Source organism: Diceros bicornis, chromosome 13 (assembly GCF_020826845.1).
Source record: "Diceros bicornis minor isolate mBicDic1 chromosome 13, mDicBic1.mat.cur, whole genome shotgun sequence".
NCBI classification, from domain to species: Eukaryota; Metazoa; Chordata; class Mammalia; order Perissodactyla; family Rhinocerotidae; genus Diceros; species Diceros bicornis.
The window spans coordinates 40,242,478-40,258,759 of record NC_080752.1 but is presented as its reverse complement, the minus strand read 5'-3'; the positions used below and the strand labels follow the sequence as shown (position 1 = coordinate 40,258,759).

General features: G+C 43.8%; 1 protein-coding gene across 1 annotated transcript; it reads left to right on the top strand.

Moving 5' to 3' along the window:
* The first annotated feature begins 3,200 nt into the window (after window positions 1–3,200).
* Window positions 3,201–15,004, top strand: FUCA1 (alpha-L-fucosidase 1). Its single transcript, XM_058553222.1, has 8 exons — window positions 3,201–3,616; window positions 5,556–5,690; window positions 7,363–7,500; window positions 9,671–9,776; window positions 11,806–12,006; window positions 13,115–13,305; window positions 14,439–14,538; window positions 14,763–15,004. The coding sequence occupies exons 1-8, from the start codon at window positions 3,216–3,218 to the stop codon at window positions 14,901–14,903; spliced, it is 1,413 nt and encodes a 470-aa protein (XP_058409205.1). The 5' UTR covers window positions 3,201–3,215; the 3' UTR covers window positions 14,904–15,004.
* The last annotated feature ends 1,278 nt before the right edge of the window (window positions 15,005–16,282 follow it).

Sequence of the window (16,282 nt, the reverse complement as noted above, 5' to 3'; positions counted from 1 at the left end):
CCCTGCTAAGTTCTATTTGGTGGTACCACCGGAAGCAGGCAGCATCCAGTCTAACCCAACGCCAAGAAAAAGGAAGACATTCACAAAGATTTTATAAATCCCCAAATTGTTCCCAGTCATCTCTCAATTCAACCCCTTTGTCTCCTCCACACCCCTATAATGAATAATCAACAGAGTAAGTGAGAGGAGGGGGAAATTCCCTTACTCTGTGCCGGGCCCACAATCCATTATCTCCAGCAAGAATACAGCCCCATGCTTTTGAAGATTCCAGGACACTTATATTTTACATATCAGGGAGGCTGGGCTCCTACTAGAGGGGCTTGAAACAGGCAAGAGAAATTGTTGGTGGCAGGGAGAATTGCAGAGGAATTGTAATGCAATTTTTTGGAGCCATGGATGGAATAAAAGGAAAGATATTGATTAAAAATGTCTTCATTTAATACTTACAAGACAATGTGTCCACTATTCATTCACTCATCCACCCATCTCACAAATACATCCCAGGTTCTGTGCTAGATCCTGGATGTCCAGCCATAAATGAGACTCTGCCCCTGTCTAATGGGGCTAACATTCTGCATTCCGGTGGGAAGAGAGCCAATCAATAAATAAAGAAGATAATTACTGGTAGTACAATGAAGGAAATTGTCAGGGTCATGGGATAGGGATTAATTGAGGCAACTTTAGGTAGAGTAGACCACTATGTACTCTGATCATAAATGCCAGCTGGCTTTTACTGAGTCTTTACCATGTGCCAGGCACTGGACTAAGTGCTTTTACATGAGGTATTTCGCTTAGTCTTTACAATAATCTGATGAAGGGGTTTGGTATCTTCATTTTACAGATGAGGAAACCTCTAAGAGGCAAAACCACTTGCCTGAGGTCACACTGCTAACATGTACCCACAGCCGGGGTTTCCAACCCAGTTCTGTTTAACTCGAAAGCCTGCCCTCTTCACCACTAACCTCTTAGCGTAGTTCAGTGAAATTCTGCTTGATTAGGAATAATATTAGACTTCTGTAACATCAGATTGCTGCAACCTTAACTCATCATTATTTCTCAGTGTACATCATTTTATGCCCTGTATTAATTTCCACAAACTGAGTGGCTTGAAGTTTATTCTTTCACAGTTCTGGAGGCTAGAAGTCCAAAATCAAAGTGTCAGCAGGGCCATGCTCCCTCCAGAGGTTCAAGGGGAGCCTCTTCCAACTTCCAGCAGCTCCTGGTGTTCCTCGGCTTGAGGCAAAGCAACTCCAATCTGTGCCTCCATTCTCACACGGCATTCCCCTCCCCCCAGGTCTCCTGGCATCTTCATGTAAGGACGCCAATCATTGGATTAAGGCACACCCTAATCCACTATGACCTTATTCTAATTTATATCTACAAAGACTCTATTTCCAAATAAGGCAAGATTCACAGGTTCCAAGTGCAGATGAAGTTTTGGGGGACACCCTTCAACCCAGCTGAAATGGCTTTTTAAAAGTGAATTTGTGGTTCCTTAAAGTTGGGCCATGCCTTTCTTTATTCATTGGTGGGAACTTTATTCATTTTAGCAAAGAAAATGCACAAGTGCGTGGCATAAATTGATACTCAGTAAATATTTGTTTAATGAAGAAACCTAGAGTTTAAAAATCACTGAATTAAATACACTTCACACTTTCTGCCTCTCTCTTTTCACAATCACACTCTATTTCTGCTTTAAGTAAAGAACTAGAGTTTATGGAGGGCGACGGCAAGGGGGAAAAGGGACCCCGGATATCACTGAGCCCTGCCCCCACTGTTTAGATGAGGAACGGGCCCAGACAGTGGACAAGACCTGCCTAAGGTAACCCAGCGGGGTGGTGTCCCGTGCAAGAAACACAGGTTTCCCCACTTCCAGTTTTACCCACTCTATAGCAAGGCCTCTCACCTGCCCCTGCAGATTTACATTTTGATTATGAGGATAAGGACAAATAACGATCACAGTTCCCATTTTCTCTTTCTCAAGACGAGTTCTGTAACATCAAAGACCATTACTCACTCTGATTGCTAGAAGATGTGCAGATGGGTTGTTTTTTTTAAGGCATCCGTGCTTACTGTTTTGGACAATATTTCAACATAACCCTGCAGACGAAGAAACACAAAAGATAAAGAAAATAGCTGTTCATTCAGCAACAGCCATCAAGTTTCCTTATGACTCCTAGAATGAGGAAGTGTTTGGTTCTGTCAGCACAGGCTCTGACCCCTCCCAGGTGCAAGAGGGAAGCAGTATAGATTCTGCATCCGGAGACCTGCCTTCTGGTCCCACCTGTGACCCAAACTAGCTGCATGATCTTGGGCAACTCCCATCCCCTCTCTGGGCTCAGTTTCCTCCTCTGTAAAATGGGAAGAGTAGGGAAAGGGATCGTGTTGAGGATCTCCAAGGTCCCTTCCAACTCTGACGTGCAGCAGTCCTCTCGCTGATGTGTGGGGACTAGCTGTGCCACGTGGGGTCATTAGACTTCCCAGACCTGATGGCCTCACCTCCTGTCTGAGCACACACAGCAGTTATGAATTGTCAGACAAGGCTCACGCAGGTACTCCTTGGGCCCGGGGCTCTCAGTTTTCTCACTCTGCTACTCTAAAAAATGTTCCTTCGTGGCGGCCTGTGCATGAGGCTTGTTTTTCCTGAGGCTTGTTTTTCCAAACAGATATTAAGCTCTTTGAATTGCCCCAGAATTGCCAAAGCAAGTTCAATAAATGTTAGACAGGCAAAAGGGTCACACCTGCTCTTCCTCTTTCAGCGCCCACTGTTTTCCCTCCTCTCCCCTCATAATGCTTCCTCCCATCATCCCTCTACCCCATTATTTCCGCCAGGGCTGTTCCATGCCCTTCCATCTGGTATTCCTGCCTCCAGGCTTGCTCTTCTATACTATTGTTCAAAAAGTCCGCTATGGCTCCCAACGGCAAAATAAGACTACTCTCGGTTCTCTGCACACACAGGGCCTTCCACACCCCCACGACTTAACCTTGCAGTGAAGTCCCTTCTCAAGTTTCCAACGCCCCATTGCGTCTTTCTCCCTTTGAGCGCCAGAGGGCGCTGCAGGAACGGCCGACCCGTTTGGGAAGAGACTCGGTAGCCAGGCAGCCCGGCTTGACCCGCCCCCTTTTCCTTCCGAGCCAATCATTAGTTAGAGTGGGCGGGGCCGCGCGTCCCGCACTTGCGCGTTAGGAGTGACGGTGGAGGCGCGGAGACAGAGATGCGGTCTCCCGAGATGAAGTCGCGGGTGGGGGGCGCGCGGCTGCTGCTGCTCTTGCTGGTGCTCGGGGAGGCCGCGTCGGCGCTCGGGACTGCGTGCCCGGCCGGGCCTGGGTGCCGCTACACCCCGGACTGGCCGAGTCTGGACTCCCGGCCGCTGCCGGGCTGGTTCGACGAGGCCAAGTTCGGGGTGTTCCTGCACTGGGGCGTGTTCTCGGTGCCGGCCTGGGGCAGCGAGTGGTTCTGGTGGCACTGGAAGGGCGAGCGGCGGCCGCCGTACGAACGCTTCATGAGCGACAACTACCCGCCCGGCTTCAGCTACGCCGACTTCGGGCCGCAGTTCACGACGCGCTTCTTCCACCCGGACAGCTGGGCCGACCTCTTCCAGGCCGCCGGGGCCAAGTGAGTGTCGCCGCGCCCCTTCCCCGGCTCTGGCCGCCCGGGCAGTGGGAGGGGCTGAGGCAGGTGGGAACCGAGCGGGCGAGGCGGGGCGACTTGCCCAGGGTCGCACAGCTGTCCCTTTGACTTGAGATACCTGTGTTTGCCTCCTGAAGGATGCAGAATTGAATGTGGCACGCCTAATCCTAAGGAGAAGGTGCGTCTGGTTGGGGATTAGAAGAAAAGAAAGGTTTCAGGGAGGTGCTGGGCTGGAAAGCCCTCAGCGTCTACAACTGTATAACGAGAGGATTGAGCTGGGTGATAGCTAATGTCCCTTCCAGGTCCACAAGACAATCAGGAGTCCAGGATTTTAAGCCAGTGGTATGGACTCTGGCCCTAGTTCGACTGTGAACTTGAACACGGCTGCACCTCCCTGCAGCCTCCTTCCAAGGTGATAGACAGGGATTGTGTTAGTTCCTTTCAGCTTTAATATCTCTGAGAGGGAAAGGGAGAGAAGGGAGTTCTGGTGTGCAGTGTATTTGGGCAGCAGTACGGATTCTCGTTCATCTGCTCTTCTCAACGCCTTGTACACAGAAAGTGCTCAAGTTGGAGCTTGTGTGTGAATGGTTCAGAGAACTGATAGTGTAGAGTGCTGAGTGGGGGAGAGAGCGGCAAGGAGCCAGGAGGTTGTTGAAGGCTGGGGCCAGCCCTGAAAGAGGAATCCTTGAGGGCAGTATGTTGCCGGGTGGTAAGTCAGGAAATAGTCACCCTCAGCTTCTAAAAGGATTAGTTTGGCTGCTGGGAGGGAAGTGGGTTGGAGGAGAGTAAGAATGGAGGCAGGGAGGTTTCTCCTGGCTTACAGCAGTCTTCCACCCTTACTTTGTCTCCTCAGTCGTCTTCCAGGTTTTAGTTTTTCTTGGACTTGAAGTTCTCTTGTACTAAAGAGAAATTACAACTGATATTTAGTGTTTGCCATTAAATGTATGGGAATATAAGGCTTGAATAAACAGAGGAGGTGTTCTCTGTCTTCTAGGAGCCTTAGAGATCCGTAATTTACAAATGAAAAAAATTAAAATCTGGGAGACATCCTCTGTCCAGACCCCTTATTTTATGGGACAAGGTGACTGGGCCAGATAGAGGAAGGGAACTATGTCCTAGACTCCAAGTCTGCTGACTCCAAGGTGAAGGTTCTTTCCACCACACCAGGGATCTGCAAACCGTTGCCAGAGGGATTGGTCCTCTGCCTGTTTTTGTAAGTTCAATGAGATGAGAATGACTTTTACATTTTAAAAGAGTTGTTTAAAAAAAAAAAGAGGAGGAAAAAGAAGATGCCATGGAGACAAATGTGGCCCAGAAAGCCTTACTCTCTGGCCGTTAAAGTCTTAGAGCTCCCCACACCAGCGAGTGATTAAATTATCAGGTGTAGGCACCATCTATTTTTTCTGCCATAAAAGCAAATGAAACATTGAGTGATTTGGTTGTTATTTCAACACCTGCCTTTTCTCCACAGCTCTTATGGTTTTTTGTCACCTCTGTAAATGAGAGGCAGTTCATATGGGCTTGGTAAAACAAACGGCTTACTTCTCTATCATCTGCTATTTCCTTCTCCTTTAGGGCAAAGGGTTTAAAAAAAAGTTTATCATTAACACCCAGAAGGGTTGAAGAACTGGAGAGCTAACCTGCACATCTTTTCCCTCACCTACTCCTTCCTTCTCTCTGGGCCTCCTTGGCTGGGAACTGAGGACTGTGGCTTCCTCAAGTTTGCTTTCATTCCTGGAGCAGTACCCAAGGGAAGTTGTGACTCCAGCAGCTCCCTGGGAGTCACTAATACAGTCACTCATACAAGTACATTTCCTGTAGTCAACTTCTCCCAACCATTTTAAAAGCCTCAGGTGTGCTGGGTAAGTTCATGCTCATGGCCCACTGCCCACTTCCTTTGCTCATATGGTTTTGATGTCCATAGGTATGTGGTCCTGACAACAAAGCATCACGAAGGCTACACAAACTGGCCGAGTCCTGTATCTTGGAACTGGAATTCTCAGGATGTGGGACCCCATCGGGATTTGGTTGGTGAGTTGGGAGCAGCCATCCGGAAGAGGTGTGTGCCTGCACACGGTCATGCCATCATTGCTTTTGATCTAGCCATCGAGTGTACCATACCTTCTCTGCTCTTGTGTATTTTCTACGTTTGCATTTAGTGAGAAACCTGCAGGGCTTCTGGTCTTTGAATTAGTGTTTGATGCTTGGCAGTTTCCATGTGACCAAAGGTGACGGCATCAGAGAAGTTCATGGCCCTGTCTCGTTAGGTGAAGGATACCCAGCATAGACCACAATGCTCCATTTGCACTCTGCGAAGGATTCTTTCTGGAAAGCCTTCCCACCCAGGGCCTTTTCCAGTGTCTGATGGAAGCCAGGGACTGGGTCTCTCATCTTTGCATCCCCCTCAGCTGTCAACACAGAGCTTTGCAGGCGTTCAGAGCATGTTTGGGTGAATGGTACATCCAGAGGGAACTGAAAAGGGCAGTTAAAGCAGCAAAAAGTGAGGGAAGGAGCCCCTCAGTCAATTCTAATTAATGCTCCCTAATATTTGCCACTTAATAAGAAGTAACTTCCCAAGATCAAAGAGCCAGGAAATGACAGAGGTGGGATTTGAACCCAGGTATTCTGGTTTGGGACCCCACAGTTCTGGGTGTATTTGCCTGTAAGAGAGAAAAGTGGTATTTGTGCCATGCCCAGTCTCAGCTCTATTGTGATTTGGTAAACTTGATGTCCTATTTAAGGGGTAGACCAGCTGCCTATTTGTGTGAATAAAGCTTTATTGGAACACAGCTATGCCCATTCATTTATGTGTGGTCTATGGCTGCTGTCAAGCTATCATTTAGAGTTGGGATAGAGACCACAAGGCCTGCAAAGCCTAAAGTGCTAGCTGGCCCTTTAAGAAAGTGTTTGCTGACTCCTGTCACCTGTTCAATATTCATTTTCCCAATGCTGTGCTTTGCTGATAGTCCTGCTGTAAAACTCTGAGATGTTGATTAGATCTGGACTTTAGGGTCCTTGAGTTTTATCTTCTTTGTATCTGTTTAGTCCCCGAGTCATATAATGAAATACTTAACTTCAGTTCTTTCTGCCTTATCTGTGCCGTTGCAATGTTATCCTTACTTCTTACTTGAATTATAGTGTTTCTGTTACCAAATGAGTTAAGAAACTCAAAACAAGCTTTACTGTGTATGAAAATAGGTCACTTTAACCACGTTTCATTTAGGGTATATTATGAATTGTTAGTAAATCTTAGATAAATGAAACAATAAACCCATATTCACTCATTTCAACTACATTAAAAATAGTGCTAATAATTATTTCTGAGTGATAAGATTTTGGATATTTTATTCTTTTTACTGTTCTCTCTCTTCCAGTATCTCTATAATATGTATTCTTATGATTGACAGAGAAAACATTTTTAAAAAATAGGACAATATGTTATTATTTGAGATAATTGACTTAAAAAACCAAAGATGATTTAAATGACATTTGATGTTAAGATATTTACGTATAAAAAGTAGTTATGTGTATTATCAAAAACATAGTAAATCTAATCATTTTGCTTAAGTTGAATGATAAGAGAATTTAAGGAAATGGTTTTGGATCCCACCCTCCTGCATGCCCTTCTGGGTGAGTTTCACTGAGATGTAAAAATGGTGCGACTGATTTTTTTTCAAATAAATTATTTTTCTTTGCTTAATGACAGTTGCTGTCCTGTTTTTCTGTTTAAGGAACATACGCTATGGACTCTATCACTCACTCTTAGAATGGTTCCATCCCCTCTACCTCCTTGATAAGAAAAATGGCTTCAAAACACAGCATTTTGTCAGTGCGAAAACAATGCCAGAGCTATACGACCTTGTTAACAGGTAAAAAAACAGATGTTTTTGGCCTTATGACTTTTATCAATGAAATCAGAGCTTCCTATAGGATACTGTTAAGTTAGGGGAAAGGGGGAAAAGAGGGGATTATGAAAAACATCTAGAAGACATCGAAATAGTAAAAGTGGTGGTTGTATTAAGACAAAATATATTTTTTTCTCCTACTTTTCAAAACTGCCGTAATGTGGTCATATCGCCTTTATAAATTGAAACAATCAAACAAAACCAAGGATGGTACTTAAGTCAAAACTTCAGTTTCCTCCTTGCATTCTATTTTCTTTGTTTTGGACCTTGGAGAGGGGCAGGAGCGTCCTATGCAAGACCCTACATCGGATTTAGCATCAGACAGATCTGCATTTGAATTCTGGCTCTTGTTACCACAAGCCTTCAACAGATCACCCTTCTCAGCCTCAGATTCTCACTCTGTAAAGGGGGGATAATAACGCCTTCTGTATAGGGCTCAGAATAATATGCAGAAGTATCTGTCACCGTGCCTGGCAAAGAATGAGGGTGTTACTATCATCATAATCACTTTCAGTTTGGGATTTGTCGCTAAGTCTTCACCATGTTTTATTCCTAGTTTGCCCTTCTCACACTTGGGGGCTTCTGGAGAATGGAGGACCTTTAAAGCTTAAGAGGCAGCCATCTCTGCCTGGACTCTCATTTTAGACCAAAAAAACCCTCCTTGCATCCAGATGACTTCTCCGAGGAAATAGTACAGTTGTAAGGGACCAGCAGAGGCTTCAGTCAGTCAGAACTAGATCTGAAATCCAGTTCTTTTTTCTTACTGGCTGTGTGGCCTTGAGCAAACTACTTAATCTTTCTAGATCTCTGTTTCTTTATCTGCAAAATGGGGATAACATTCAGCATAGGGTCGTAGTAAGAACTAATGAGGTAATGAACGTCAAGGGCCTAGTACAGTTTCTCATACACAGTAAAACACAGACTCTTTTGTGTTACGTCTTGCCTCTTAGACAGGCAGTCTTTCTCCTGGAGTCTGCTTGCTGTCCTAATTACAGAGTACCGCAGAAGATGTGGCATCAGGCAGATTTGCGTTTAGGTTCCAGCTCCTGTTACTTACGAGCTTCGTCCCCTAAAACAAATTGCCCTGCTGAGCATCAGATTCTCACTCTCTAACTAATAATAGGGAATAATAATGCTTACCTTACAGATATACACACTCACACCTCACAGAGCTTAGAGTAATAACACGTGAAAGGTGCAACTGTGGCTCAGGTGGTTCTATAAATCCTTTATGGTCGAAGCTTTGGGTCGTTGTCCAAAAACATGCATTTGGTGGAATAGTTGAAGCTCTTCGTACATCTTAAAACCTTAATCCTATGGTTCTGGAGCGCCACTCTTTTAATTGGAATTAGTTGCTGGAAGGAAACCAAATTGTATGTATACTGATTACAACTCTATATATATATTTTTTTTCCTGGGGAAGATCAGCCCTGAGCTGACATCGTTGTCAGTCTTCCTCTATTTTTGTGTGTGTGTGTGTGTGAGGAAGATCAGCCCTGAGCTAACATCCGATGCCAATCCTCCTCTTTTTCGCTGAGGAAGGTTGGCCCTGGGGTAACATCCGTGCCCATCTTCCTCTACTTTATATGGGATGCCGCCGCAGCATGGCTTGACAAGCAGTGTGTCGGTCCATGCCAGGGATCCGAACCTGCAAACCCCAGGCCGCCAAAGCGGAGCACGCGCACTTAACAACTGCACCACTGGGCCGGCCCCGATCTTCCTCTATTTTGTATGTGGGTTGCCACCACAGCATGGCTTGATGAGTGGTGTAGGTCCGTGCCCAGGATCCAAACCTGTGAACCTAGACTGCCAAAGCAGAGCGCGCCAAACTTAACCACTATGGCACCAGGCCAGCCCCACAACTCTGTTTTTAGAAAGACTTTAAAAACAAAAAGATTAGGAGGAAATACACCAAAATGCTGTGTGTGAAACAGTGGTTATGTTAGCAGAGGTTTTTGTGTGTGTGGTGTTTTTTGTCTCTTTAGTTTTCCCCATTCTCTCCACTGTGCTAATTCTATGATACTTTCAAAATGAGGGAAAATTAATTTTTAAATATTTGTTGGAAAAATATATCTGTAAGACTTTACCGTGACTGGATTCAGATAATAAACTGTTCTAATTCCGTGTCTTTCAGGTACAAACCTGACTTGATTTGGTCTGATGGAGACTGGGAAAGTTCTGATACTTACTGGAACTCGACATATTTTCTTTCTTGGCTCTACAATGATAGCCCAGTCAAGGTATGTGATTATATGACTTAGCTCTTATTTATCCTTATGATAAGAGAGAGGATAAGGAGCCAAGATCTGGAGTGATAACAAAAATGACAGCAGCAGCAGTGATAAATAGTAACATCAACATGAGGTGGGAGGGACTTGGGGACTTAATGGATGTTAAAGGTTTCTCCTTTAATTCTTTTTTTCCTCCTTGCTTGGAGCATAAGCTTTCTTTTTATCCTTTAATTCTTGTGACAACATAGATTTAAATCTTGTTAAAACTAATATACCGAACATATAAAGTTAAATGATAGGAATAAAATGTGAATATCTGTGACCTCACCTACTCTGTGTTGATTATGTAGTTTAACTCTTGGGGAAGTTTCATTTCCCTTGTATCTAAATTCTTGAGGGAACTTTGCCTACCTCCTCCTCCCCATAATCAACACTATTACACTGCATCAAAGCAGCCCATTTTCAGTTTGTATTTTGGTACACTTACAAAGTAGCAGAAGTCTTAATCTTCACTATAGAAAATTTCAAAAATTTTACATATTTTGGATTTGTTGTGGATCTAGAAAAATCTAATTATAAAACCAGTTTGGACTGAAGCTATTTTGGTGGATTCATAAGCCTCTAAGGATCTTATTGGGTAACTATTACTAAACTCAGAAAATGGAAGAGAGAAAAAAGGACAGAGATCCTATGTAACAAAGACAAATTAAGAGTAGTTTTCTGGGACTTGCCAAATGTGGGGGGACTCCTGGGGGTGCAGCATCACGGTTCTCCCCCAAGGCTCCTCGTGGTGGGGTGGCTTAGACGTGGACCCCTGAGAGGGAGGCTGCAGACCCTGTTCTACCCACTCTTGGTCTGAATGCTTTTTCCACGTGTTAGGAAAGAGGGTTATTTTGGAGCTACACTCACACTAGGCAAGTACTTTTAGGAGAAATAGTCCCCTATCCTTACCATTCCTTCTGCCTGTTCCCACAGGGCTCACTCCTGTGCTTCCAGAGGGTCTTCACTCAGAGGTCATCTATTTAGTGCAGTCTCCCCTGCCTCCCTGTCTAAAACAGCAGCATGCCCCTGTCATGCTACATGCCTTTCCTTGCTTTCTCTTTCCCTTAGCACTTCCCTAGTCTAACAGATTTCAGATCACTGAGCTTTTTTTTTATTATCTGGCTCTTAGTAAAGTGGCAGCTTTATGAGGGCAAGAGTTTGGGTCTGTTCATTGCTGTGTCTCCAACCCCAAGGACAGGACTTGGCCCACTGAGGCACATAGTAAATATCGGTCGGATGTAAACTCAGTCCGACTCCTGCCAATTCATATTCTTTCCTGGCGGAAGTAAGAAACACTCCTGGATCAGTGTTCCCCATTATGTTAATCCCTAGGTAATTAACTCTGATGTGATGTCATATTATAATTGTCCCCATATCTGTCTTCTCAGCTGGTCTCTGCTGGATCTCGCAAGAACTGTTTTATTCACGTGGGATACCCCAGTATGGGCCTCATAGCAGTAGTAAACATTTACATTAAGATAGTCCATGTAATGATTTCTCATAGTTCAGCTAAACCTTGAAGGAAGGAAAAGAATATGTGGTTGCTGACTTTCTTTACCTACATAATGTAGTGGGCTGAGTTCAGCTACCTGATTCGTAGTCCCAGCTTTCTGAAATTCTGCCCAGGGATGTGATCTTGGGTGAGTCTTCTCCCCATTTCTCCTCTCATAGAATAAGCGCTTTTCTAGATGATCTTTGAAACAAGCTCTCCCAGCTCTGACATTACATATCCCTAGACCAGGGTTTCTCAGCCTCGGCAATATTGACATTTGGGACTCTACCTACTAGATGGCAGTAGTACCACCCCAGTTGTGACAACCAGAAATGTCTCTTTGCCATATTCGCCTCCAGGGCACAATGGCCCCCAGTTGAGAACTACTGCTGTAGATTAAGTCTGTTCCTTGCTTCCGAATAGACTCTGAATTTATCACGCTGCATTACATAAGGAAGCTAAGTGGTTTGACCCCGGATGACGCCATCCTCTTTCCTCCTTTAGGATGAGGTAGTAGTGAATGATCGATGGGGTCAGAACTGTTCCTGCCACCATGGAGGATACTACAACTGCCAAGATAAATTCAAGCCAAAGACCTTGCCAGATCACAAGTGGGAGATGTGCAGCACCGTCGACAAGCACTCCTGGGGCTATCGTCGCGACATGGTGATGGCTGATATTGCGTCTGAATTTGAAATCATTTCGGTAAGACACCTGTGAGTTAGTTATTTGTTAACTACTATCTCAAACTAGCCTTCTAACTAAGAGTGGTGGAAGCACTCTGGATAGAAGTGCAGGTCGATAGAACCCTTTAGGATTATTGAACATACTCATAGAAACCTGCCCTAAGGAAATGATGATAATTACAGAAGAAAGTTTTATGTACAGAGATATTCTTCCCAGAATTATTTTCAGTTGAACATATGGGTTGTTTCAATTTCTTGCAACCATAAAGGGATAGTTAAGTAGATTTGGGGATTTTCTTTAACCATTAAAATGTTTATAAGTGTAATATGGGTTAATGCTTAGAGGGTTGAGTGGAAAAATAAGTTATATATTATCATCACTATACAAAATTAACTATATGGGAAAAAGACCAGAAGGAAACACTAAAAATTAATAGTGTGGTGTCTTTCGGGTACTGTAACAAATTCCCCTTTTAAACATTTTCTGTATGTATCCTTAAGTTTTCTGGGCCACCTTGAAGTGCACCTGTTTGAGGTCACAGTAAACACACACACACATCCCACTCCAGAAGCCTCGAAGAGTGTATCTCTTTACAGCATGTTTTCCCAAAGGGGCAGCATGTACATTGATATAGCCCAGCACATACAGTGTCCTGAAATTCTTCACATCTCTTCCATCTCCCCAAAGTCTCCACAGCAGCCGCTCAAAATCTCTTCTCTCTGATCTGCATATTCTCTCTCTGTGGCTCCATGTGATCCCTTCATGGCCAACTGCTTTGTTCTTGGCTTCCCTGCTCACACTTTGTGTTCTGACACATGACCCTTCTCACTGCATACGGCACCATGGGAAGTGTAGTCTCCTAGGAAAGTGCCTGTGATCACTCCCTGGAATTCGAGTTAACACGTTTCTCCATCTTGTAGCAGGAGTTTTCTGTTTTCTCATGTAAGCCTGTCCCGCTTTTTAAATGACACAAATATATAGTATTTTCACAAAGGGAAAGGATATTCACAAAGCAGGGAGACAGTGTGCCCTAGATTCTTTATCTTCTCTTAATGTCTGTGTGTTCTAAGCATTATGCCAGGCTTGGCATTCACAGCTAGGATTTCGTTGTTTCTGCTCTCTCCAGGAACTGGTTCAGACAGTAAGTTTGGGAGGCAACTATCTTCTCAACATTGGACCAACTAAGGATGGCCTGATTGTTCCCATCTTCCAAGAAAGGCTTCTTGCTGTTGGGAAGTGGCTGAGCATCAATGGGGAGGCTATCTATGCCTCTAAACCATGGAGGGTACAGTTGGAAAAGAACACGACATTTGTATGGTGAGTCTTGTCTTCTGTTGGCTGCAGGAACCGGACTGTGGCCCGTCCTGAACTGGCATCTCCTTGGGTCCACAGTGTTAAAAGCCAGGTTGGAAGTCGTCTTGAGGAAACCCAAAAGCTGTTCTTTTGCTACTAAATTTGTACCCCAGTTTATGTGTTAGGTCGCCAGGATATCTTTGACTAGTGAGGGAGGTTGTAGGCTTGGTGAAAAAAGAAGGAACTTCAAAGCATCAGTCAATTTACTTGACATTGTTACCCTGCCTCCTCAAAACAGTAATAGCTAATACTTGAAGAGCACCTACGATGTGCAAGGCTCCATTCTAAATTCTTCCCACTCATTACACCCCCTCAACAATCCCACCACCTAGATACTTTATGATCCCCATGTTACAAGTGAGAAAGGGGGCCCAGGGCAGTAATATAACTTGCCTAGGATCACAAAACCGGTAAGTGGAGAAGTTACAAGTCATACTTGGAATTGTGGATCTAGTTATTTGATCTTGGGCCTCAGTTTTTTCACCTGCAAAATGGGGTGATAATACTTAACTTCCTAGAGTTGTTGTGAGGATTAGATGAGATCCTGTATGTAAAGTGCCCAGCAGAGTGCCAGGCACATACTAAGTCTTCGATAAATGTATCTGCTGGTGCTATACCATAGAGCGCAGGTCTCTGCATCAGAGGAAACACGTTCATCCCTCTATTTTGGATGAGTTTCTATTTAGTGATTTTCATCCTCTTCTCTAAGCGTGGTGAAATCCCAGAACAACGAATCTGTCTTCACTGCACATCTTGCCCTTGTTGTATCCTCTGCTGTTTTCACATGGATTTGGAGTTGAAAAAAGATTTGAATAAGGCAAATGGCGTCAATGTGAAATAACTATATAACAGTTAAAATTTTTTAAAGAGAACTTATAACCCAATAGGGAGGGAAAATGGAAGATATCACCAGAAAGAGTCTTACACGGCTGCTTTCTTCCTACAGACCTTCACTGATATCGAGTTATTAGTGCTTCCTAGCAGCAGTGACAGACTCAAGGTCTTGGAATTGGTAGATACTTGAAAGGGAAATTTATAAGGTTATGTGTCAGGATAACAAGCCAGGTATCTTTGGCAATGATGTTTCTTTTTCCCAGGTATACCTCAAAAGGATCAACTGTCTATGCCATTTTCCTGGACTGGCCAGAAAAGGGAGTCTTAAGCCTTAAATCCCCCATAACTACCTCTGCTACACAGGTAAGGAGACTCAGTCAGTCCTTTCAGAGATGTAACTTTTTCTAAAGGAATTGTCAGGTCCTCTCTACTTCTTCGTTCCTTCCCCACGTTTCTCCCATGTTTATTCTCTTTTCAGACTGTCTTCCCTGCCCTGGCCCAGCCTGGTTGTTTCCCACCATGTTCAGGCCATATTCTATACTCATTAATGCATTAATGTGTTTTTCATTCCTTTTTTCTTTCTGCAGATAATGATGCTGGGAATCCAAAAAGATCTGAAGTGGTCCACAGATCCAGTTAAAGGTCTCCTCATTTCCCTGCCCCAGTTACTGCCCTCTGCTCTCCCAGTTGAGTTTGCTTGGACTGTAAAGCTGACAGGAGTGAAGTGATCATTGGCGTTCAAGAGGAAAGGGACACTACCTGCTGTTTGCTGCTTTGATTTTCCTCTTCTGGTACCGTCATTGTAATAAACTACTCTTCTCTACCCAGAGATGGCTCTTCCAACACATTTTAATCAAAGGAACTAACTGCATTACACTAATGTCTCAATGGATGAAAGATCTGAGATCCATTGCTGGCATCTCTCTCTTTGATCAGCAGAAGAAGGGACTAAACAGTTAAGCCCTGAGTTCATCCATTCCTAACTTTGGAAATTATCTACAATAGAAACTTCTCTCCATTCTCATGTTGATAACCTGCTTGCTTACTCAATGACTGCAGATAAAAGCCAAGTCACCCTGTTGCCCGTGGGAGGAGGTGAAAAGGGTTTGGCAAGCTCAATCATGTGCTGTTTATTTAGCATCAGTTGTCACCAGCACCCCCCAAAGAGCAGGAGAGCCTGGAGAGAAAGGAAAAGGCTTGCCAGGCTGCTTATGGTTAACTGTTCAGAGATTTCCAAAGCAAACTAAGAGCTCTGAAATTCAGTCTGTTTACAGTGATACTATGAAAAAAATAAATGTGATTCTGCCCTACTTTTTAAAATATGATCACATAAATAAATTTGAATGTAAATCATTTCTACCAAAAAGCATATTGTAGCTTTTTTCTAGTTTCTATCTGGACTGTTTACAGCTTTATGTTTCTGTTAAAAGGAAAGCAGGACGAGGGGGTGGGGGTAGGGGGTGAGGGTGGGGGTGCTACCAAGTCTCCTTAATGCAGAACAAAAAATGCAATTCCTTTGGTTTTTCTGCTCCTCACTTCTAGCACCATTCTTTTGGGTTGACTACCAATTAAGTTCAGCCTCTTTAATTGTGATAGATCTAATCAAGTTTTCTATTTCTTTTTTTATTTAATAGATATATTTAGAAATCTTTACTCAACATTTACGGAATATTTGTTTTTCTCAAGCATGTATGGAACATTTACAAATGTCAGTACCAAAGCAGCAGTATCATATAGATTATATAGTGTGTCTGCAACACCATTAAAGGGCCATAAAAACTTGGAGGAAAAAACTTCATATGTTTGGATATTTTAAAACACACTTCTAAATAACTCATTGATCAAAGAAAGCGCCATATGGGAAATTAGAAAATACTTAGAATGATAATGAAAACACTATTATAACTTGTGAGATGTAGCTTAAAAAAGTCTTCAGAGAGGATTCTGGGAAGATGGCAGCCAGGAAGCATCAGGAATCTGTCTCCTCACAAAGACAACAATTGCACTGGTAGAATCTGTCTGATATAACTATTTTGGAACTCTGGGAGTCTACCCAAAGGCTTGCAACTTCCAGGGGAAGACTTGGATGGTAAATTATGGTTAATTT

Excerpts from the sequence above, each read along its gene's own strand:
- FUCA1 (XM_058553222.1), top strand. The coding sequence starts at position 3,216 with ATGCGGTCTCCCGAGATGAAGTCGCGGGTGGGGGGCGCGCGGCTGCTG. Across the intron at positions 7,501-9,670 it reads CTATACGACCTTGTTAACAG|GTACAAACCTGACTTGATTT; the intron begins GTAAAAAAACAG and ends CGTGTCTTTCAG. Across the intron at positions 14,539-14,762 it reads TAACTACCTCTGCTACACAG|ATAATGATGCTGGGAATCCA; the intron begins GTAAGGAGACTC and ends TTCTTTCTGCAG.